Source organism: Condylura cristata, unplaced genomic scaffold (assembly GCF_000260355.1).
Source record: "Condylura cristata isolate star-nosed mole 26May11 unplaced genomic scaffold, ConCri1.0 scaffold00001, whole genome shotgun sequence".
NCBI lineage: Eukaryota > Metazoa > Chordata > Mammalia > Eulipotyphla > Talpidae > Condylura > Condylura cristata.
The window spans coordinates 65,918,254-65,943,217 of record NW_004567102.1 but is presented as its reverse complement, the minus strand read 5'-3'; the positions used below and the strand labels follow the sequence as shown (position 1 = coordinate 65,943,217).

The 24,964-nt window shown below is 38.3% G+C and overlaps 1 protein-coding gene across 2 annotated transcripts in view; it reads left to right on the top strand.

Moving 5' to 3' along the window:
* The window catches only part of ARHGAP18 (Rho GTPase activating protein 18), a 171,398-nt gene that overhangs the window by 45,299 nt on the left and 101,135 nt on the right, over nt 1–24,964 (top strand). Inside the window, exon 1 of one of the 2 annotated variants that reach the window (XM_004674111.2) lies at nt 5,401–5,625. The exons of the other annotated variant lie outside the window; for it this stretch is intronic. Within the exon in view, the coding sequence (XP_004674168.1) occupies nt 5,513–5,625 (113 nt within the window). The 5' untranslated portion in view covers nt 5,401–5,512. Of the gene's footprint in view, nt 1–5,400; nt 5,626–24,964 lie in introns of those variants that run through there. 2 annotated transcript variants of the gene reach the window in all.

Below are 24,964 nucleotides of genomic sequence, written 5' to 3'. Positions count from 1 at the left end.
GGAACATCTTTACAGAAGATGTAGAATGATAATGACCTTGTACAATTGTATGAATACTATACCATGTTCCCCTCATAATTTGACATAAGCAGGTTTCCAAATGCCAGAAAAAAACCAATGTGTTTGTGAGTGTCTGACTTATTCTTTATAACATTGCATTTATATCAATATTCCATTTGGTAAACACATTAGATTTTTCTGTAGATTATTCACTTTATTTATTATTCATGTGGATTTTTTTTAATAAGAAAAATAGAATCAGGTCTGTAACTGCTGTAATCTTTGAGTTCCGGTTTAATAGTCATAAAAATTCATGTAAACATGTCCTGGTTCTGCCATCTACTAGTTGGATGACCTCAATTTCCTCACCTTTAAAGTGGACATAATTCTAATAGCTGTCCTCAGGGTTATAGTGGCAACTGAGACTGTGTTCCATACCTAGCAAAGAGTAAGCACTCAGATATTAGCTAGTATTTTTTATGAGTAGTGACCTCCAACTATAAGAAAGCTCTTTGCTGGGTGTTTGACAAGAAGCCTAAATTAACTTCTGGCTATAGTAATTGCAAATTATCCTAAGATTGCCAGTACTTTCTCCTTGGAGGAGCACTTAAGAAAATAACTTTGAGAATAGTGCAGAAAATTTAGAGTTGCTCACAGAAGGGGAAAAGGCTTTTTCTTCATTGCTCAAGAGACAGAATTAGTAACAATGAATGAATTTCCACGAAGTAGGTTCAGACTCTGGATACAGAATAATTTCAGTTACAGTTCCCATGTGGAATTGGCTTGCTTGCAAGCTCACATAATTATTCATACAAAGACTTGATAAAACATTAGGTAGGAGTTATTAGAATACTCCCTCTTCATTAGTCAATGCTACCTTTTAAATCATGTTTTATCACCTATGTAAAACTTTAACTTCACAGTTGATGATTAATTTACTCAAGTCCTTGTTATATATTATTGTGAATTGAGTTTAACTTTGCCAATTGAAAGGTCACGTTTCACATGGCCTTGTGTCCCTATATAAGCTATCAATCAGCTTAGAGAGGCTGTTGGAGTGCACACATTCTCTCTAGTTAATTCCTTTTAAAGTGACAGATAGTGATTGGAAAATTTTTTTGAAAAATGTCTTGATTCCATCAGTCTTGGTACCCTGTGAATAGAATTCCAGATTAGTAAATAGATCCCTAACAGAATGTGTAAGTAAGCGTAGAATGTAAGAATCTTTTTTTCATTATTTTGAACTTGTTACTTTGTCTGAGGCTGTAGTACTCTTTGTCCTCATTATTTTTTTTAAATTAAAAACTAAAAATAAATTGCAGCTTCCTTCCCTCTCTCCCCCCACTTTTGTCACAGATTACACCTTATTTAAAGGGAATGAATATTTAAACTTCCTTGACGTTGTTAATTACTTTTAAGATGTTTCACAATAGGAAAATGGTATGTAATCAAAACCCAATGTATAACATCTTTGAGGGTCTGATGAGTCCTTAATGTTTGTTTAAAGAGGTTGTGGAAGGACTAATATAGCAATTCCCCCCACCCCCCAAAAAGTGTTTCTATGAGAATGGATGATGTGGTAAAAGGATGGGCTGTAGCTAAATTTTAGTTGCTTTCTGGTTTAGTCATGAAAAATCTGTCAAGGAGTATTTTAATAGTAAGGGTTATTTCTGTGATGGTCATAAGAAAATTCTGAATACCATTTTTAATACACCTCACCTGTATGTCAGACTATGCATACCAGGTCATAATCCTATTAGTTCTTTCTTTCTTATAGGTAAGATCTTCAGACCAGTAACAAAGGGCTTAGTGGATAGAGAGAAGGGATCCAGAAGATTTCCATGTATCTGAAACTTAAATAAATCAGACACACATTTAATTTATTTTCCTTCTACTTTTCTTTTTCTTTCTTTCTATATATATTTTAACATCATTCTTCATTTTGTACATTTCTTCATCTTGGTTATGATAAGTGTGGATTTCCCATCACCAATTCACCCTTGTGTGATCACCATAGTCCTGTGTCTTCTTTCTACCCCAGTTTTGGTCCAATTCTCCTCTCTGCCCTCACAGAATGTCTCTGGTTTATAGTTGTTTGTTGATTTTAGTTTTTACTTTATTACAACTTCTTTTTTTTCCTGATCCTTTACATTCCTGCTATGAGTGAACCATCCAGTATTTTTCTTTTTCTTTCTGACTCATTTCACTAAGCACCATCCCTTCAGCTCCATCCATATTGCTGCAAATGGCATGATTTTGTCTTTTTGATTACTGAGTAATATTCGGTCATGTATATGTACTACATCTTCTTGATCCAGTGATCTATTTTTGGGCATTTGGGTTGATTCCACATCTTCCCTATTGTAAATAGTGCGACAATAAACACAGTAGAAGATGCACAGTTTTATATATTAAGCTATTTTGTACAACATTTTATTTTCTACCCCACAAAAACTAAAAGCATGGCTACTTTGAACCCAAATGTTACTTTGAAGTTACAAAATAATTACATTTCCAGATATAACCTAAAGTTCATTTCAAATCTATATTATGAATTGTCTCATGAGATTTGAAAGTGCTTCTAGCTGTGGACATGTATTGGTTGACACTGGCAGGTAGAGGCTATCTTAATGGAAGAAGGAAATAAAGAGAAATAAAGGGGGGAGATTAAACAATAAAAGGAGCTTCTTGGAAGTAAGACAAAGGGATAGAGTGGAAAGGAGAGGAAAATGAGAATAGGTGGAGTGAAAAAGGTGGAGTGAAAGGCCTACCACCAATAATTGTATAAGGTATAGAGTGATTTCCATCATCTTGCATTTTAGAACAACTACACTAAAAAAACAACAAAACAAAACAATAAAACAAAGAATGCTAATGTGGAGAACAGTAATCATTTTCCAATCATTTTCCATGAAGTCACTTAAGATTTATTTTTATTTATTTATGCATATGAGAATTGGGTTACAGGGCCAGAAATTCAAGGAGGCAAGAGGATTCACCAGAGACAGTGTGGGGAGCAGAACAGGCAGATTCACTGAAATACACTGTTGAGGGGAGCAGTTGGTGAGACAAAGATCTGCTGTGTCATGTGGGCCTGCTCCCTGGCCAGGGATGGAAATCATGCTGCAGTTGCTGCCCATAGCTTCATAATGCTGAGACTTAACCCGATATGCCACCACGGAGATCCCCATGAGGTCATTTAAAAGGACAGAATTCATGTACACCAGCAGACTTAGCTTTTACCTCTCTCTCTATAATCTTCATTTTGCTGAATCACTGAACATTTCATCACATGGTCACTCTGGCGTATTCCTTGGACTCACAGGCCCAATGTCACCAATTTTAATTTAAAAAATTTAGTATACTTCCTAATGACATAGTCATTCAGTATTTCAGTCAACATTCAATGATGGCCTACTCTGTACAAATATTAAGTTAGATCTGTGCAGAGAGAAAGGAATGACAGCAGGACCAGTAGTAATGTTATCTACCAATGAAAGGGAAAGACTTGTGAGGTAATAATGTTTGGATCTGGTTTTGATAATGACAGAGAGCCAATGAAGTGTTAAGCAAGGATCAGAGATAGCACTATAATTGTGCTTGGGTGTTGATAACATTCAAAATAATTGAGAGGAAAAGGCAAAGAAATGATTTCTTGGGATATTTAGTTTGCAACTAAGTTCAAACTAACTAGGGGACTTAGAAGGAACTCAAACAATGGGGTTAGACCGGAAGTAATCAGAGAGCCCTATGGAGGTGGAAATGGGAAGTTTCAATAACTAGTTGTAAAGGGGGAGGTAGAAAACTGTAATAACCTTTTTTTTTCCCCCAAAGATTTATTTATTTACTCATACAGAACTGGGGTACAGGCCAGAGATGCGGAGAATGAGAGGATTCAACAGAGACAGAGTGGAGAGCAGAACAGGCAGATCAATGAAGTACACTGCTGGGGGGAGCAGCGGGCGGGTCAGGAGAGGTCTGTCTCACCATGTGGATCACCTCCAGGGCAGGCTGGGATCGAACTCATGCGGAAGTGATTTAAGCTTCTTTGTGCTGTGCTTTAACTCGCTGCGCCACCAGGGAGGGCCCTGTAATAACCTTTTTTAAAGGAACATTTATAAATGAGAGTTCACTGTAGATACAAAAGACAATTAATTTAAAAAAATACTTTGAGAATAAAGTGGTATTTCTCATATCATTTTAAATAACCAAATTAGTGTAAAAAGTGTTATGGAAGCATGAAACTGAAAACTTTTTATGAGGAATTTAGATTCATAGATAATAAATATAATAACAAAAATGTCAACCCAGACTACTAGGTGTATGGAAAAGAGTGGAATGTTTTTGTATGGAAAAGAGTGGAATGTTTTAGAGGGAGAAAGAACAGGAATGTCTCTTGTATCCTTCATAGCTTTTGAACGTTTCTTAATGTACAAGAGAAAGAACAATATGTGGGTTAAAAATAACAGTGTTTAATCTAGAGCCCAGCTAAAACCTAATTTCTAACATACAACAGATGTGTTCTCACAGACAAGTTAGTTAACCTAGGCTCTTGACTTCACATACCTTATATTATACTTTGCAAAGTACAGAATAACAAAATAATGCATCTTATTGTACACCTTATGTTGCAGTGTGTGTGTGTGTGTGTGTGTGAGTGAGTGAGAGAGAGAGAGAGAGAGAGAGAGAGAGGTTAAGAGTGAGAGGGAGAGAGAGAGAAAGGTGGGGAATGAGGGGAGAGATTTGGACTGAATGGAATGAGAGAATACTGTAAAAACACTTGTCACAGAAAAAGCTAGCATGTAGTAGGTGGCAAGTTATATTTTTATTTTCATCAGCGTCATTGAATAGATTAATAGACTATTAGTAATGTTTTAGGGGTGACTGATTAAAGAGGTAAACTTGGCATTTACTTTTTTGCTTGTTAAAGATAATATTCCAGGGAACACAATCATTTCCATGAGGTCATTTTAAAACGACACGAAGTAAAGACTTTCTTGCTAATTGTGCTGCACAGTTTTGCCATAGACCCACTATTTTGTTTTGGCTAGGCTTCATTTTAACGTTGAAAGTGAAGGGGTTAAGAAATGTCCATACTCATGTTACCAGAAGTAACAGCCATTATCAGACGCAAACAGGAATTGGTAGGGGGTGGAAAAGACTGCAGTGGCTCACTGTTTCTTAACCGGGTGGTTTGCACTTTGCTGCGATGTCTACACCTTGCCTGGTTAATCAGATCAGAGCAACTAGGGTCTGGCATCTGGTGCAACTAGTTAACCTCCCCCTTAACTGGAGCCACTCCGCCTGGAGTTGCCTGTTTTGAAACAATACTGAGTCACAGCCCTTCTCATTGGAGGCCAGGCAGCCCTTCTCCGGGAGACCCCGCCCCCTCGAGTCAAACGTTGGCCTCGCGGGCGGAGCAGGCGATGTTAATGAGCCGAGTTGCCGGGTGAGCCAGGAACTTCATTCCTTTTTCTATCAGGATCGCAGAAATTATGCCCCTTCTCTCACCATGAACTGGCTGTCCAATTCCCAGGGAGTGGTGTTAACTGCCTACCACCCCAGCGGCAAGGACCAGGCCGTCGGGGGGAGTCTCCCCGAGGGAGGCGAGCAAGCCATCTCCAGGTAAGCCCTGGCGTTCGGGAGCCTGAGAACAAAACAAAAACCTCTTACCTGCTCCAGGAAAAAGTGACAGGGAAGTTGGTGTGGGGAGACCAGAACTACAACCTGGAGCTGCGAACCTGACCTCCTGCTGCGGCTGAGGGCTGGGCTGGGCTTTGGTCGACTTTGCATCTCCTCTGGTTGAACTTGGAAACAGCCCCTAGGATTCCTGCAGGAGATGGGCAGAAGGGGTGGGCTCTGGCCAGCAGACTTGTTGCTTAGCAGGTGCCTTTGCAAACGCTGGAAGATCAAATGGCTGTATTTGAAGCACTTCCTATGAGAGGGAATTCTTGAATGGGCTTCATGGCACAGTCGCTGAAATTGCCACGCTGAAATACCAAAGCCAGGGCGCTGTGGGAGTGTTTTTTACCGGCATCTTCAGCTAAAAGCAAACCTCCCCGGCAAAAAGTCCAAGACACTGGCCCGTGGCAGGGTGTTTCACATTCTTTTGTGAATCTTCTTTCTTTCTTATATTCCCCTCGTGCGGGTAGATGCTTTTTTTAAAAAAAAAAGAAGTTTTGTCAAGAAGTAGTTCTCTGTTGCTGGGAGTGAAACGGGGTTTCATTGCTTTGTAGGCAGCAAAGGCCAGTGCCTAGACCACTGGGAGGCAGAGGGTACTTTTCTCTTTGTGTACTTTGCTCTGCTTTACCAAGGGCGTTTTTCCTTCCCTTTCCTTCATGACCTCCCTTGCTGAGTATTTTGTAATTTTGAAATTGTAATGTGCAGCAAAAGCTTGCAAAAAGCAAATGCTATCTATCATAGGAGTGTAGAGCACTAAGTTAGTTATCATAAGCATGTTTCCGCCTTCATGTTTAATGTGATAATAAAGCCTTTTTTTGTTTAGGTGACTTAGGCTTATGCTTTAAACTGAAATAATGCCTTCTTTCATTTGTTTTAAAAGCCCCAGATGTTGGGGGAGGGGAAGAAGACTCAATCCAAGGAGTGGCTGTAGTGTTGTTATATTTCCAGGCTGACCAGCCCTCTTCCTAACATAATAACCAGAATTTATATTCTTTTGAATGAATTCATTCCCAAAGATAAAAGAGAATTGCTTCTTGTGCTTTTTTTTTGTCTGCTGCTTTAAATATTTTCAGTATTATACAGTGTTTTAATCTATTTTCTGTAGAGCACTCATGTAATGATATCCTTTCAGTAGTAAATAGCCTGGAACACTAACTCCACACCACTCTTCACTTGGATTCCACATGACTGTTGTAATCATCAAAATTGTGCAAACTTAATCCACTCCCTAGTGACTTTATTCTGGGGAGGTCTGAGCATCTGAAAACTTGAATCTTATTTGTGAGATTGGAGAGAACATTAGGCACTTGAATCCAGTCTCTTATCTTTATCTTGGAGACTCAATGCCCAGGAATTAGGTTGTTGCAAGAACTGTCCTTCTAGGGCTTTGCCTGGGGCCTCATATCCAATTCTGGATACTTTAGCCTGCATTTGCAATTTTGCAGCCTGTTTTGGGTGCCTTATACTTGAGTGGGTTGAAGAAAACAAAAGAGAAATGGATCATTCTCAATATGTGCAAAAGGAGAATTGAGAAGAACAAAGATGGCTGGGTGGGCAGGTGCCTGGGGTGAGAACACTCGCTGGGGCTGCTGCCTCAGTCTGCTTCTGAGTATTTGTCTGCTCCCAAGTAGCTCCCCTGCTGGCTGACATATTGCTTGTCCCTCTTGCCCCCAAATGCTCATCCCTGATAGAAAGTCTTAGGGACTGTTGGCTGGAGGAGATCCATTGAGGGCTAGAAGGAAAAACAAGAAATCCCATTAGCTTCTACTCTTAAGCTTGAAATGAAGCTACCAGATAAGTTTGGTGTTACTTTGGGACGCACTCTTTAACCTGGAAGGCTGAGACACTGCACATGAGGCACCGTGGAACAGGGCATGTTTTAGCTTGGAAGCTCTGAGATACCACAACAGAGGGTGGGACAGGGTCAGAAGTGATATTGGGGGTGTGGGGAGAGGACTTAGGGTTTCAGCTTGGATGGCATTGGTTATCCTGCTTTGGGAAGCTGCTCTGAAGTACAAGGTTAATGTTGATTCAATTTTTAAAAGCACTTCACAAGGCAAAACCAAACCCTTAAAAAGAGGCCAAATTAGATATTGTCTGCTAGCTTAAAAAAAAAAAAAAATGCTGGGGGGGGGGTGCACAGCTGTCTAACTTTCTAAATTGTCTTCTAAATAACCTGCATTTTGATGGACTATTTTAAAAAAGTTTATTCGTTCAATATGATGAATTTATGTATATGCCATTTGAAAAGTATACAGGGCTGTGTATGTTATTTGCGGATATTTGCAGAAAATGCTTGATTTTTAGCTTTGCCTGACCAAGCTTCCTTTTGTTGTTTAGTCCTTTGGAGGAAGCTGAGATAGTAGGGAATTAATATTTTGTAAATAATCTGTTAGTCTAAAATTCCATCCAATCCATTCTTTTATTCTTCTTTATCAAGACACATTCATTTCATGATTGACAAGGGAATTCCTCCTACTTTTGGTTAGAAACTGCCAAATATTTACAGAATTCTGTTTTCAGTTTCTTTTGGTCATATTTCCTCCTGAAAACACTGGAATTTGTAGAACATGCACATGCTAATATTAGTTGTTCTGACTGACATGCATAGTCAAATATTTCCAGAGGAAATAACTTTTTATGAGTAGCTATATTTATGACTTTATTTACTTGCTAATTTTCAAGTAGGTTTCTTAATGTTTACTTTTACAAAGCACTTTTTAAACGAATACAGCATTTTGACTGTTCTTAATGTTCTCTCTTGAGTTTCCTACCATTTTAAGAGGAAATGGTTGCTTGTTCTTTATTTGTATACCTTTTTTTGATGAATATTGATGTCAAATGATATTTTCCTTCTCACTGGACTTGGTCTAACTCTTGTTGATGTAGGATATCTGTGTGTGTGTTTTTTAATGAATGAATAGCATTTATCTGGGAAGGTTTTGTGATCTGTTTACATTAGTTCTGGGGAAATGCAACCTACAGGTAGCACATTACAGGGATGTAAACCCTGACACTTGGACTCTCGGACTAACCTGCTGGGATTCACATCCTGATTCTCTCACTAGCAGTGTGGCCTTGGAGGGGTCATTTAACTCTCTACCTGTAAATTGAAAGTCATGCCAGAGTTTATTTCACAGGAAGATTAAGTGGAATGTTCCAAGTAAAGTACATAGAACAGTGCCTAGTTTATAGCTTACTACAAGTTTCTTTAATGTCAGGTAAAGAAAGAACGTTGATGCATGTAACATGTGGTCTACTCTTTCACATTTCAAAAGCCTGTTCATAAATATTTTTTGCCTATGTTAAGATACCTGTGTGATCCATGTGCATCACTAAGAATAGCTTTTGTGGTGAGCCTAATGTGGTATATACAAATGTTGATTCTTAGTGACACACCTGTGACTTACATAATGTCATAATGCAGTCTTCCAAAAATTAATTAATGAGTGGCTTAGCTTAAAATTAATCACATGTAAAAGTATCATACAATCCCTTTGAAGTTTGAAAGCCCTTGGAAATGTCCTTTGATCCATAGCAACATTTACAATTTGAACAGTGGCGGCCTTGGGGCATACATGGGTCACAATGAGGTCTGCAAATATTGGCTTTTATGGCAAGAGGGAATGTGGGTGTGCCCTCTTTTGGCAGTCTCAACTGTGGCTGCTCCAAGCTTCTGTGTTTCTCCTGTAGTGGCTACAACTGCTCAGTGTGCCACATGGGAGAGAGCTGCTATCTTCATACACTTAGCCTAGTTCTAGGTCATTTCATGTCCAATCCACTTCTAGGTTCTACTGTGGTATACAAGCCCATGAGAAGAGTTAAGGATTGTTGCACTACTTGGCCATGCATCTCCATAAATATAGATTGGGGAAAACTAGAGTGAAAGGATGGGCTGGGCAAGGTCTGAAACTCAATTTGGACTAAAAACTTGATAACATCTTTCTGAGAGAAGCGTTAAGAGAAGGATGTGATCATCTTTCTCGATAAGAGTTTTTACACAAATCTATGTATAATGTTGAGAATCAAGTTCTCCCTCTGAATTTGTGTACTACTGAAGTTGTGTCTTTTTTTGGTAAGTACAGAATGGCAAGGAGTTTTTATAACATTATTATAGGTGCAGTAGCATTTCATTTTCCCTAGCTGTAACTTTTAAGGCATATTTCCTCATTTTAATTTTGCAGAATTTAGTGGCTAAAAGCATATTTAACCTAATGAGATCATTGTTTTCTACATCATCATAGACTTCTATCTCGTGACATAGGCATACTTCCTGAAAACTTACTTTTTACCATATAGTTTGATTAAGAGTCCTTAACCAAACTTCTTTGTGTAATTACTAAGAGACACACCCTGAATTTCTACTGGACAGGTCTTACCTTTAGAGTTATGTGTATTTACCTTCTAACTCTCCTTATTTATGATTTTTACAGACCTGTGATTTTTGTAGGCCTGTTTAAAGTGCTCTTCATGGAACTTATATTATGCTTATAAGTTTCAAGTAAAAGGATTATAAATCTCGAGGAACCACCTGCCCTAGTTCTGCCATCCAAGCCTGATGGACGCTTTCCTTATTTTCCACCTCACTGTAATAGCCACCTTGTAATAGCCACCTGCACTGTCACTCTTGTTTCTCTTTTCTAACTAGAACTTGTGCTTATTCAAAGATTTATGATTCTTTTTATATTTTAAGTTCTTAGTATTTATCTTGCTTTTAAGGGTGTTGCAGCAAAATGAACAAATTAAAGCATTTAATGATGCACGTGATTGCTACTGGATTGCCTGGCAATTAGGCCTACATAGTTTTTGATAATTTGAACAGCAAAATAAATTACTTTTTTCTTACTTTTAATTCATCATTAGCTATAATATCTGTATTATTTATACATTAGAAAAAAGACCCTATAGCCCAAGGCTTGACTGGTTTAAGTTGCTGGTGGTCTGGAATCTGGGAGGCCTCATTCTTTGTCTCCTGTCTCCTGCCTCTTCTTGTCTAGCTCTCTTGGCCTCATGATGTCCATGGGAGAGAGCTCAGAACTACAAACACTTGAGGCTTCCAGCTGTAGCTTCAGGGTAGTGGTGTGCTGGGTGGCGGAGGGGCGGAAGTTAATAGTTTGATCCCCAAGTTTTGTTTGGGGAAGAAAGTTTGTCAAGCCCGGTGTGATGCTGATACTCTGTACATCTCTCCTATTGGTGATTTCTGTCCTGTCCAGACTATGCAAACAAGTACTCTGAGGTAAAACCATTTGTTATAAAAGTTTTAGTCAGCATTGGTAGTAAATGACTTCTTTTGCTAAGGAGAGATTACAAAGTCTCATTATTTGAAGTCAGGAGGGCTAATGTGCTGGGAGTTGATTAGAGCAGAAGGGATGATACCTGATAATTTTGAAAACACATTCTTTGACCTGTGTTTGTTGTGAGTTGGTCAAGTTTATCCTGATTATTTGCAAGAAGTAAACAGAACTATCGAGAACTGTGTGGCCATTTACTACACCTGGGATCCTCCATTCTGAAGTTTGCTAAGTATCTGGATTTCTGTCAACAATGTGTAAAATGACATCTCTTTTATACATGCTATTTGGTAGTTGCTCTTTGGCTGCAAAAAGCACTTAAATTTCTTTGGGGAAAATGAGTGAATTGGCCCATCTGGGCCACAGGAAGGAGGCATGGCCTCCTTACTGACTGGTCACAGGGTATGTGTGCTTTCTCTTTGAGACTTTATTCTTTTCTGTGCACTGACTTTATAATCTCAATACAAATTTGAGCATGGTTCTTCGTAGATGCTCCAGATTTCTTGTCTACGGTGTTCTTCCATCTCACAGAACTGATCTGTGTATTTATGTCTTCATGTCAGTTTTGGAAATGGAGTAATTTATTTCAGTTAATATTTTTGAACTACCGCAATCAACATCAGATTATGATTTGATCGTTTGGGTTATTTTTAGAGAAGTAGTATGTATGGGTGGAAAGATTCCCATCGTAGGGTGGTAGCATCTTTGCTAAGATGATTAGGACATTTTACTTTTATCTGTTTCCTGATCTAAGAAATGAGCACAATATTGGTCTGCCTCTTTCACAAGGTTAATTATAAAGATCACATATGTAGCTTTTGGGAGTTTTTTAAAAAAATATTCAGGTGAGAAATATTTTTCATAGATCCCTTTCAATGAAACAAGATCTCAGTTTTTCCTTGGTTATTTTACTCAGTTAGAATTGATATGCTGATCTTTTTTTGGTATGATTTACACTCGACTTTTTTGATACATAGTAAGATGTTAAGTTCCTTAAGAATGGAGGCCTTGTCTTTATCTCTAAATATATAGGCTTTTCTTAGTGAAGTGCTTGACCTCCTCTAGGCAGTTGAAAGTTTGAATGAAGGAAATAGGACAAGAGGAAAGGATAGAGATTACACACTTAGACTTTGGAGTTAAGCTGTCTGGGTCAGAGTCCTGCTTCTTGTCAATTAATAGCTGTGTGACCTTGGTCACGTTATTTAATGACACAGGGTTTCAGATCTTTTCTTTCTTCAAAGTGGCATAATCACATCTAACTCAAGAGTTATCATGAGGCCTAAATAAGTTAATATATGTAGCATAGTTAGCAGAGTTATTATAAGACTTGAGTGAGTTTATATGTGTAACGTACTTAGAAGAATGCTCAACATAGAACACAACAATTTTCTGTAATTGTGCAGCGTAGTTAAGATGTTACTGTTGGTAAATTAATTTGGAAATACTAGCAGAAAGCATTTTTGAAATTAATTTGAAATGACTTAGAAAAGCAATGCTTGCTTTAATACATAGGTATTGTAACTTCTTTATCTTAAAATAATATTTGTGGAACAAGTTACACCTCAGATTATTATAAATTTTATAACTTCCAAGAAAAATAAAACAAGGAAAAAAATCCTTCAAGGGGTATAGAGGTATTGAGCCCTTGCTAAGTCCAGTTGATTGGTTTGAATATCTTTTTATGGTTTGCTTTGGGCTGATGTAAATTTGTAAATCATGTGTTCATAAGATGTAAAATCATGTTGTGTAGAGCAAGAAAAAAAATAATTTGCCTATATTTCTCAGGTTATTTTCATATCTGCAGGTAAGGCTACAGCTTTATTACTAGAGCTAAAGTCACCTATTTGAAGACAGGATACTTTTTATACCCCTTTTCCCTTTATGCATTTTATGAAAAACTATGATCTCATAACCAAGAAGTGAGAAGTGTTATATCCACGGAACAAATCTAGGGAGATGTATTTTCCCACCCCATTCCCACTAAGTACAAAGATTTAAAAACAGCAGTTTGCCTCTCTCTCCATTCACATCATCCATAATAAATTCACTGTAAGTGCGTAGTCTGCACTGGCCCTAAACTAGTAAACAATGTCTTCTCAACTAGTTATTGACTCCCTCCTGCATCTTTGTATCACCTTGATCAACTCAGTTGTGCCTGCTTACAGATTGTTTCACAAGTGCAGGCTGTTTAGCTTTCAACTCTTAGAACCTGGGGACTTTTTTTGATGGAAGTAATTAGAGGAAGGTTTGAGATGGTAAACTGAGGGAGGGGAAGATAGATACTAGTTAGAAATGCCAGAGCCATTTTCCATAGGGAAAAGGTAGTATACATGAGACTGAAATTTCACAGAGTTGTACTTCTCCAACCATACCATTTTTGCAGATTAGATTTCCTTTCATGAGCTAGAACACTCAAAATGTCAGTTAGTTGTGCACTGTTATAGGAAAACATGTTTAGAAATAAAACAACAGGTTTAAAAATAAAATCTTCAAACCCAAATAAAGCTTCAACTAAATTGAAGGTTACTATTTGTTGCCTCTCAGGACCCTTGTGAATGGAGCAGTGAAGGGATTGTGTGTTTGCTGCATGTGCATTCTGCAGTGCAGTGCACTTCTCACACATGGGAGCTCTGTGCACCCCTCTGTGTCTTTAAACACCCCCTAAAAGTGTGTCTGTCTTTCACTAGGGATCTTGCGCTTGCCTAAATTTGTCTTTAATTTGTATGACATAAAAAGGTAGGTCATATACTCTTGTGACCCTCATTGAATTACATTAGAACTATAATTAATTAATTTGATGAAGTAGAAAATGCTTTAACAACATGCTTCTGGAAAATTGGATTAATTTTGGAATTCATGCTAGTAAAAATGTTGACATTTGTGTGGTTTAGTTGCAGAGATATGATTTATATTTGAATGTATTGCCTGTCAGATGCCATCCATAGTGTGACGAAAATGGTGGGGAGGCCATCTTGGCAATATGTTGTTGCTGAACAGCATAAAATTAAAATGCTATCTTAAGAGAGATTTGGGTAACTTAGAAAATCATTGAGGGGTTATAAACATCTTCAGTTGTTTTGAGGAATCACACTGTATTTTAAATAACTATGAAGGCCTTTGCTGGGTATAAATGATAAGCCTAGAATAAAGTAAACATAAGAATCACTGTTATGAAATTGCAGTATAAGTCAAAGAGATTCTAAAATAACTTTTTTTTTTCAGTATCATTATTTAGAAGCCTTCTCTTTTAAAAAGAGAAACTCACTGCTGAGTAATTAAGATTTGGTTTGAATTAGAAAAGGTAAGTTAGTAATTGAAAGCTAAAAGGATCTTTGGCTATTTATAGGTGGTCTAGAAACTTGTAACTCTATCAACTTATTCTATAATTAATGTTTTTACTAATGTTACTAAGTGTATGCCTGTTTATTTCTCTCTGGTCCGGATATTATGGTTAAAGCAGATCTCTCATCTGCTAGACATTATTTGGATGAAGGTGGCAGTACATTTGTACAGTGTCTTATTTTTTTTCACAAATCATGTAAATTTTAAAATTTATCATTGAAAATTGAAGTCTATGTGCTTCAGTATTTCCAGCTATATTTCATTTGAATTATAGCTTGTATTTTAAACTTTTGTCTATGATGTGTAATCACACAATGTCATTATTGTAGTTAGATAATATGGACATGTATTAATCCATTCCTCCTCATTTTGAGAAAAGGGTCCTTATAATTAAGAATCAGTAGATGCCTGGCAGCTTATGTAATAAATGAGTGAAGGAGATGATTGGAAAATGAAGGTCTCAGAATAAATCAGGTTTTGGTAAGCAGTGTTAGCTAGAATAACTAACTCAGAGAAAGCTAAAATCCTGTCTGTAGGTTGGGTCTGACATTGCTATCAGAAGGTCAAGGTGGTTATTTCATTATCTGTTTTTCTGTAAGATATCTAGCCCAAACTTGTGACTCAAAATAATTTTCCCTAATGATTTTGGGGCAACACAATTTTTATTTATGATCCACCAAGCAAAATAACAGAGGTGGGGCCTTCCCTGGTAGCACAGTGGGTTAAAGTACAACACTGCAAGCTAACTGCAGCTGCTTCAGTGCGAGTTCAATCCCTGCCTGGGAGGTGACCCACATGGCACAGCAGACCTCTCCTGTCTCACTGGCTGCTCCCCTCAGCAGTGTCCTTTGTCAATTTGCCTGTTTTGCTCCCCACTGTGACTATGGTGAATCTTCTCATGACCCCTGTACCTCTGACCTGTACCCCAGTTCTGTATGCATAAAATAATCTTTTTTTTTTTTTTTAAAGTCTTCCTAAAGAAAAAGTAGAGGTGGAGTTGACAGAGGCTTCTTTACATACATTTGACATCTGGGCTGGCCAGCCATCTCTTTCTTCTCTAGGCTTCTCCACATGACTAGTAAGGTCAGGTCATCAGATTTCCTGTATTCTTGCTGGCTTGCCTCAGAGTAAACACTCCAAGCAGTCTAGAAGGAACATATAAGCTAGATTCCTTACGGGCTAGTTTCAGAAGCTACGCAGTGCCATTTGGTCATATTCTAAATGACCAATTAATCAGGGAGCTGAGATTCAAGAGCATAGAAGAACAGGCATCACCTCTCAGTGAGGGAATGGCTTATACACAGGAGGCCGTCTTAGGCAACAAGCTACTGTATTATCATGTGGGTCTCTGTCCCTGGCCCTACCTACCTCCTCCTAGTATCTGCTGTTCTTTTACAGAAACCTTTGTCCCTTGGAGCTTGTACAGTGCGTGTGCACATTTATCCTTCTATGTTAATAAGTAGACCTTGGAGGGAGAGTTTTTTTTTTTTTTAAATCAAGGACATACATGCCTTAAGTGGGGGCTTAATTTTTCTTTATCCTAAACATGAGATGAATTCGGTAGCCTGTATAGAATAGGAATTCAGTTATATTTGTGAATGGATTTGTAGTCGATATCTTGGGAGGCTTAGGTATTTATTGTTTGCAGGACAATTTTGTAAAGAACCATTTTTCTTGTCACCAAAAATTTACATTTGGTTCTCAAAAATGTTATTTCTAAAAGGATCTAAATTTAAAATTTTTAGCACAAACAAATTTGAATTTGGAAAGAATAGAGTCCTGAGAAATGAGATGTGCTTTCTATAAAGAATGTTCCCTCAATTTGGTAGCTGTGAAGTTGCCAAGGGCCCTTGTTTGTTTACATTCAGTGATATTTACTCTAAGGGACTATTGGACACAGATGTAGTATTTGGGAGTACTTAATATTTTTGAGCTTACATCGTACATATGGAAAACATCCCAGAGGCTATCTAAAAATTAATTGCCAGTATTTGAGCTACTTGGTTTTCCTGTTCCCAGTGCATTAGTTACATTTAGCTGGCATCCAATAACTGTTATCTCTGATCATGAGCATACCTAAATAGCATTACTGTAGGATTTCCTTGACTGTTTAGAAATGCGCCTTGCTGTATCTATTACTAAACTGTATTTGCTTCTTGTCACATTTCCTTCAAATCAAGGAAGCTGATAACTGGCTAAGATGCCCTCTGAACTCAAGGAGGGAGAGAGGGAGAGGGAGGGAAGAAAGTGTTTTTCTCTTCAAGAATGGGAAAAAGATTAAAACTACTTTAGAATAGAATATGTTTGTAATTCTTTAAAAATATTTGTGTCCTCAGTTGAGGGCTACCCTTGTTTTTATGAGAATCTGCTGCATGTATGTATTTAAATTGCTTATCTATAGAAATGATGTCAGTGCTTGTCAGATAATTCAGTTGTGAAGGTTTTAGGGTCATTTAGAGAAACACCATTTCATTACTTTTCCCATGCCCCTGTGATGGATTGTGACTCCATTTTGCAGGCAAAGAAAAAAGACTATTCCCTTTCAAGCTTGGTCTGAAGGCTGAATTATGAATTCAAGGCTTATCTTGGTGTCCTTAAAATGAAAACTCATTCTACTAACTTTTTACACATCTCAATAGAGTCTAATACTTGGTTCTTCCACTGAAAGCAAAATTTCTTTAATAAATAAACCAAAGTATTTGATCTTTGTTTCCTAAATTACATTTTGAGCACTGTTACTAGGTGTTCCATTAGAAGGAGGTTTGTTGTCTAATGTTTTGGTGTAAACAAAGTCTACTCAGATTGTAGCAATTAATATACTGGCATGTACTATGAATTCCTAAAAGTCTTGTATCAAGAAGCATATATACCAAGTGAATTTGACCTAGGGACCCCCTCCCTCCTTTTAAGAACTTAATGTTTTAAAGAAGCCATATTCCAGGAAATACAATTTGTGAAATTCCAAAATATTGCTGTTTCCATATGTGGAAAAAAGTTAAAATTATATTGTTTAGAATTAGTAAACTACTTTGAACTTGGAAAGCGAAGGAGGAGCCGAGAGGGAGTAGGACTTTGAACTTCATAGTAGTGTGGCTGTTTTTAAATTGACCCTCCTCTGCTGTTCATTACTGGTGCAGATATCCCCTGTAAAGTTCTCCCTAGATGCACGTTTTTTACTTTCTTTAAATTTTTTTTTCTCCTTTTTAAGATTTATTTATTTGTGTGTACAGAACTGGGGTACAAGCCAGAGGTTCAGGGGCGGTGAGAGGCTTCAACAGAGACAGAGTGGGGAGCAGGACAGGCAGATCAACAAAGTACACTGCTGAGGAGAGCAGCAAGCGAGATAGGAGAGCTCTGCTGAGCCACGTGGCTCACCTCCTGGGTGTGGATCGAACTCAGATTGAAGCGACTCTAGCCAGCCTGCCTGTTTGCTGCGTCCTAACCCGTTGTGCCACCAGGGAGAGCCTGTTTCTTGCTTTTTAATACCCAGTTCCCACAGAACACAAAGTCTTTAAAAAAACATCTTTTAGTTTATGTAACTATAGGGGAAACATGTCTGTTTGCTTCCATTATGAAATTTCAAACCAAAGATGGGGGGAGATATTTTGTTATATTTTTAGCATGATATGGACTCTTTAAAAGCACACCTATTGACAAAGCCATGTGATAGTGTCATGTCACTGCCTAAAATAAAGATTGATGGTCTGCAGTATACAACATTTGAAACATTTTGTATCCAGCATAACAGTTTGTGAATTGTGTATTGGAGTTTTGCTCTATATTGTATTTTAGGAAACTGACTGAGAATCTTAGCTAGATGTGTCATGTATTACTGTTTCCATTTAAAATAATATGGCAACCATGTAAGAGATATAAGGAAATAAATGCACTTAATGAGAAAAAAGAACAGGGCAATATCAATGTTTTCTTGCAGTGTGTTGACTTCTGAGTAAGGATTACTATCCCTTAAATTAGAAAGGCTGAGTCTAACCCTTGTAAACCTCCTAACAACTCATATATGTTGGTGATATTGTCCCGTGATATTGTCCCCATTTTACCCAGGAAGAAACAGAAGCACAAAAGGTAAACTGACTTGCTGGGGGGCCCCCCAGCCACTAAGAGGCACAGCTGGGATTGGAAATTGGGCTTTTTGTAGTTAGGATCTTCACCACTAGAAGAAATTTTGTTCCCCACATTTGAACTGAATGTGATTTCTAGAAGTATACAGAGCAAACTAAGTTACAACAGAATGCTTGATTGCCTGCTAGTTCATGTTCATGTTTATAATCACCAAAACTCTGCTTTTTTTTTGTATTGAGAGTAGGTCATGTCCATTTGGATTCTTAGCAATTTACTGCTGGTAAAACAGGCACATGGGGAAATCACCTTAGCTGCTTTTAGGACCCAAATAACTTTTACAGCAATAAGTAGTAAAAAATTTTATTAATTCTGCCATTTATAAATAATTTTGTGTGGTCTGGCGGTGTCTACTGGCATCTTTGTGGTCAGCTGTTCTTGTAACTGGAGCAAATTGTATCATAGAGGAAAAGAAAAACAAATATGTATTGAGTGCTCTCTATGTTTAAAGCCCCTTAAAATGGAATTTGCTTAAACCTCACAAGGGAAGACTTATTTCCTTGTCTAAAGATGGAGACATTTCATGTAGATGGAATAATGGGTCTCAGATCACACAGCTTGTCGATAGATCGATTCTGAGGGGAACACTGGCCATTTTTATTCTATTGTGAGGTGTGTGTAGTAAATGCATTATCATTTTTCTTGCTTCAAAGCATGTGTGTCTGAAGACAGTGGGGCTTCCCTTCACAGGAAGGATATCTTCTTTGATAGGCTTTAATCTGGTCTTTTCAAAGCAGCAGGATGGGGGTGCTGTGACGAGATGGGGGTTCTAAGAGCTGCTGGGGAAGTAAAGGTTCCTGTAGATAGAGTGGAGAAGAAAGCCCAGGCTGAGGCCTGTCCTCTCTTTCCACCCGTTGGCATTTATAAACTGGAGCTCTTCAAATGCGCTCTGACTCTTCCAGAATCAGCATGACACAGAAAGGAGAGGTGCCTTTGCAACACTACCTCTGCTGCCACCATCACCATCATCAAAACCATCCTCCCTGCCATTAGGAGGTTGTATTTTTCTATAAAGTTTGAATAATAGGGTTTTCCTAGCTTTAAAAATAGGACAGTGAGATAGTTGTGTCTCTAGTAACTGTTTTCAGTCTTTCCCAACAATTGAGGTGGTCTCAATACTCTTTCTGTGGCATGAGAACTTTCTACTGAAAGACACATGAGCAATTCTCCTTAATGGTGAAAGTGTGGAATGTTCCCAGTTGCTAATGAAATCTCCCCTTTACTCTGTGAAGTCATTCAAATGCTTCAGGGGAACATATACACCTTAATGTTTTGGTTCACCACAGGCCCCAAAATGACATCACCTAAATGGTGTTTCGTTGTGCTTTTGATTAAATTACAGGGAACCTGAGAGGGTGGTGAGTGGGGGCTGGCTGGAGAACACATACTTGTAACTATCTTTTAGCACTGGCAATTTTTCATAGCATGTAGATTTTCTTAGTTTATAACTATTTAGCAAGTGACTAGCTTACTACAGCTCTTTTGGGTGTTTCCCCATTTTTAGGCACACTCATTTGAATATGGTCAAAAAGCCAAAGAAAGGTTTGGGATTGCCTGGTTTTAAACCTAAACCTAGACCTAGTTTATAAATAGTTTAATTTCAGTCCAAGGTGTCCCTGTGTGACATGTTCCCATAAATGTCCTCCTGCCACAAATTGCTAATCTTAGCAAAAAAAAAAAGAGAGAGTTGTGTCCACAGAAAGCATTCTTGCTTTCCCAGTGCCCTCCCCTTGGTAGCTTTGCAAGGTACAATTCTTTGGGTGACATCTGCATCTTTTCCTGTCTGTTTCCTGACATTCTATGCCTTTTTAAGCTCCTTGGCATCATGTCTTTTCTTTGTACGTGGGTACATGGTTTGCATGGAGCAGTCTTTCAAAACTGCCAAGTCTGCAGACTCAGTGCAGGGAGAACAAGGAGGAGAGACAAAATAGGAACCCATGGGTTGCCAGGAAGTTGGGGTGATGAGTGGTTTGGAGAGAGGGAACTTCTTAGGCCCTCTTAGCTCCCTGGACAACCTACAGCCTTGGGGAGAAGAAAGGAAGGATGCATTTTGCAAAGAGTAAAATATTTCACTGTGTAAGACCTTCCTGGTGGCAGAGGGATTAAGTCTCAGCACTGTGAAGCTATTGGCAGCCATCAGTTCGATCCCCAGCCAGGGAAGTGATCACACTGTGCAGCAGACCTCTTTTGAGCTGCTGCTCCCCTCAGCATTGTATTTCAGTAGATCTGCCTGTCCTGCTCCCCACTCTGTCTCTGGTGAAACTTCTCACCGCCACACTTTTGGCTTACATCCCGGTTCTTGTATGCATAAGTAAATAAAATTTTTAAAAAATGTTCATTGTATAAAAGGAAGATTGGCAAAGAAGCCCAGGCTGCCTCAGCAGTCAGTGGGCCCAGAGGTTCCGGCCTGGGAAAGAAAGGGCACTCTGGATTTCAGGATCAAAAGCAAATGGGCAGAGATGTGGAAGAGGAGAGCCACTATGGAGGAAATGGGAGAGGGGTTCTTGTCACGTTAGGTGCCGGCATTGTCGGGCACTGAGGCAGCCCAAGACCAGGCCCCCCGTGGCTGGAGAGGTGGCCTTGCCTGGGGCACCCGAAGCAACAGAGGGGCCTGCAGGACCTACCAGGGACCTGTGGGCTGACCTGGACCAGGGACAGTAGTCACAAAGCTTGTAACTATCAGGAGGGCTGTGCGCAGACTTTTGGAGAGCTGAAAGCAGACTGTGGGTGAGAGAAGACTACCTCACTCCCATGTGTGGGATGTCAGCCTGAGACCGTAGCTTGTTGCTGCAGTGGCTTCCACAGCCCCTCAATTATGCTTCTTGGGTAGGTGGCCAGGAAAATACCTGTTCACATATACCATCTTTTATTTTTAAAGTGATAGCACTGAAGAAGAAATCTCATAAAATTTGGTCAATAAGTTTTAAAGGACAGGAGAATGCCTGCCCTTGAGTTCCCTCCTGAAATCCTAATAATCTAAGCATCTGAAATAAATTATTAAAAGTGAATTTCATTTTAGGAAAAACTAGCTTACTGAGCAAAATGTGAAAGTGCACAGTACTTATTATAGGTTGAGAGAGATCTTTCCATGCACATGGCTAAAGCAAACAAACTATCTGCCTACCTCACCTCCACCCCTATCTCATTGTCCTTTAAATGGTGGGTTCCTTGAACTTCGCTGGGCCCTGGTCTGATAAAAGCTGGGGCCAAAGTCTGTAGTCCTTTCTCGAAGACTGAATGAGGGAAATTATCAGTGTATTTGTGTTGCAGATAACCATTTCTGTCACTCACACCTTTTCCTTTTCTTCCCCTACTTCATTTTTATTAGTGGACTAAATTAATGATTGAACAAGCTGTTAAACCAGGAGACTCATCAAAGAACTGCTGAAACAGCCTAAGATTTAGATGAACAAGATGTATAGCAGTTACTACACTGTGTTTGCATCTCACTAGCATCTTATTTTTACTCAAAAGTAGTTTATGTTGAATAAATGATAATAGCATAGAAGTGATTTTACAGTTTCAGAGATTTTAAGAAAAATTGAAATATTGTGAAAGCATATAAGATTTATATGGTCCATGAATCTTCTAAATTGTGACATATGTTGTTCAGCTCATGAAATCAAATGTGAAATGTTTTCCTTCTTTTGGAGAAGACTATTAAATGTGACAAGTCTACATAATCTATTATTGATACATGTCCTCTCTGTGAATATTTTTAAAGTGACTATATTATTTGCAGTTCATCTTAAATAAAAAGTAAATAAGGCCAATATTAATTGTTTAAAAATAAATCTTATATATATTCTAAAAATATACCTGTGAGTAATGTAAACAACTACCTATTTCTTTATCTGAGCTGTCATCATATTTTATTATATTTGAAACATGGATCATTTTACATTCAGAGGCTTTAGATATTGTACATAATGATAAATGATTTGAGAGTAGGCTAAAAAGTACCACTTTTGATTAAGTCACATCAGATATTTGTTTTCCGTTTTAAGCATAACATTTGGTGGAATGGATCTGGTGAGCATATGTTAAGTTTAGCAGTGGGATTATTCACTTTTGTGGCAGGTACCACTAGGCACTGCCCATATAGAGAGAGAATATTTATGGGTAAGTCATTTGCACTATATGGAGAGAGCATTTATGGTAAGTCATTTGGTTTATTTTTATATAGAGTTTCCATGCAAATTATTTTTCATACATGTATATATGGTTTACTACACAGGCAGGGAATTTGTTATTTTTTTGCAATAACTAAAATGCTGTAAATTAAACTGCTTAACCAAAGCAATTTGTTTTCTTGCTATTAGCACTTGAGTTGTAATTTTAACTTGCATAATTATTTAAACACAGTAACTAGCCACCTTCTAAAATTCAATGATAATGGTCAAAACTGTAGTTTCAGAATTTTAAATGGAAATTTGAAGAGTGGGAAGCCAGGAGTGAGGAAGATGTAGAAAGAATTGTTTTCCCCAGGGAGACTGCTTTCTCAAGTCTCCATGAAAAGCAAATGGGAAACTAATTTTTTTCTTTTCCAGGTGACGAAATAGAGGAACAGAAAGTTATCTATATATATATATATATATTTGCTTTCAAACTTGCAATGGTTTTTGAAACTATGCCACAGGACATATTAATGTCAGATACTGTATAAGTGGATTATCCTTCCTGAATCTCTCATGGAAGTACTCTGGTCAAGTTTCCAAATGTAAAAATATAATTTACATATTTCTTCTTACTAATGAAAGCTCTGTCTTCACTTTCAGCTTCAGCTGAAATGTCACCTTTCAGTTGTTAAGTTCCTCCTTGTTGTCATCCACTCTATAGAGATTGATCATTACTGTTTGCAGCTATTTATTTCTCTAGGAATTGATGATTAGCTCCCTTTTTGTGTTTGTCCAGTAAATTCTAGATGAGGAAGAGCAACAGAACATGCATTTTTGGATGTTAAAGAATTACTTAGAATCTACCAATCTCTCTCTTCTTGGTCTAGTAACACTGAGATTCTCAAGGAAGTAGAAAGAAAATCTCTTTTCATTACATTGGACAGTGCATTTGGAATTAATGCATTTGGAATCAGTCCTTTGAACCTTTCAAAGACTGACTCATCTTCACAGGTAGCAGCTATATTTGATTTCATTATCTAGTATATAGTAGCTGTTAATGACGAGGCATCTTTAAAAACAAAACAAAGCTGTGCTATGGTTACTTCTTGAAGTTTGATGAGCAGATGTTTTGTGTTCTGGTTGTGCTCCCTACATTGTGCTACTCAAAATTAAATGCCTGTAAAGAGTTTTCAGATTTCACTGGGGATGATGAGCTGTGTCACATCTGTGATATAGGACAGGAAGTTACAATCACTATGGTAAAGGTTTAAAAACAATCAACAACCCTCTATGTGTGTTTGCAGAACAAGGACATCTTAACATTCAACTAAGAGAATCAGAGAAAGTTTCAAGCTTCATTTTGCTGGACTGGTTGAGTAGGATTCAGGTTTAGGGGAAGATAATGCATTCTTTGGAGAGGGAGGACAATATGGGGGTAAATTCTATGACCCTAATTTAACTAGAGGATTGGATATTTGAGAGACAAGGGGAGAAAGACCAGATGGGAAAGTTGACACTGAAAGGTTTTTACTGGAGAATTGGGGATTATTTCCATCAGTGTCTGTGGTGACCTACCCACTTTTCAGAGTATCCAATAACTCTTATCATGAACCCTTGAATCTGCCAAATTGGGAAGGTGTCATGGAATGACACTGGGATGAAAAGTGGGAGCTCTGGGTAATGAGACAGGATGCTTTCATATCTCAGATCTATCCCTTACTCGTTAAGTCATCCTGGGCAAATTTCTAAGCCCTTCTGCACATCATTTGGGATGTGAAGATGATAAAACATGGAGATTAAACAGGCCATCCCAAATAACTGAAACACTTGTATCCTAGTGAACTTCTATCACCTGAAATAGTCTTCACCTGCCCTACTTGTCCTGTCATGAGCTCACAATATGTCAGTGACAGAATACAGAGATAGACAGAATGCAATGAAGAGAATGGGAGAGAGTCAACACACGTAAAGATGTGGGGTAGGAGAAAAGATGCATTTTTGTATGAAATAAAAGTGGCTACCTTTATAAATTCACTTTTGGTATTGAAGCCTGTCTGGCTGTAACAGATGATCACCTACCTCCTTCCCATTCTCTGGAGAGAGAGCAAGGGCACATCCTTTGACTACGCTGACTTGGGTGGGCTTTGAGTTGTAGCTCACGTCTGCTGCTGATGACTCCTACTTGGGACCTGAGGAGAAGAAAGGAGATTATGCCTTCTCAGCTTCAGACAGAAAATACCTTCGTAATTCTAAGGGGTGAAGGGGGTGGTGAGGTTTCAACTAGAAGATTCTGTCAGTCCTCAGACTCTTAGTACTTCCAGAGTTAATATTTGTCATTTCTACCACTTGCAGCAACCAGGAAGTTTGGAAAATGTGGCAGCTTACAATTTCTCT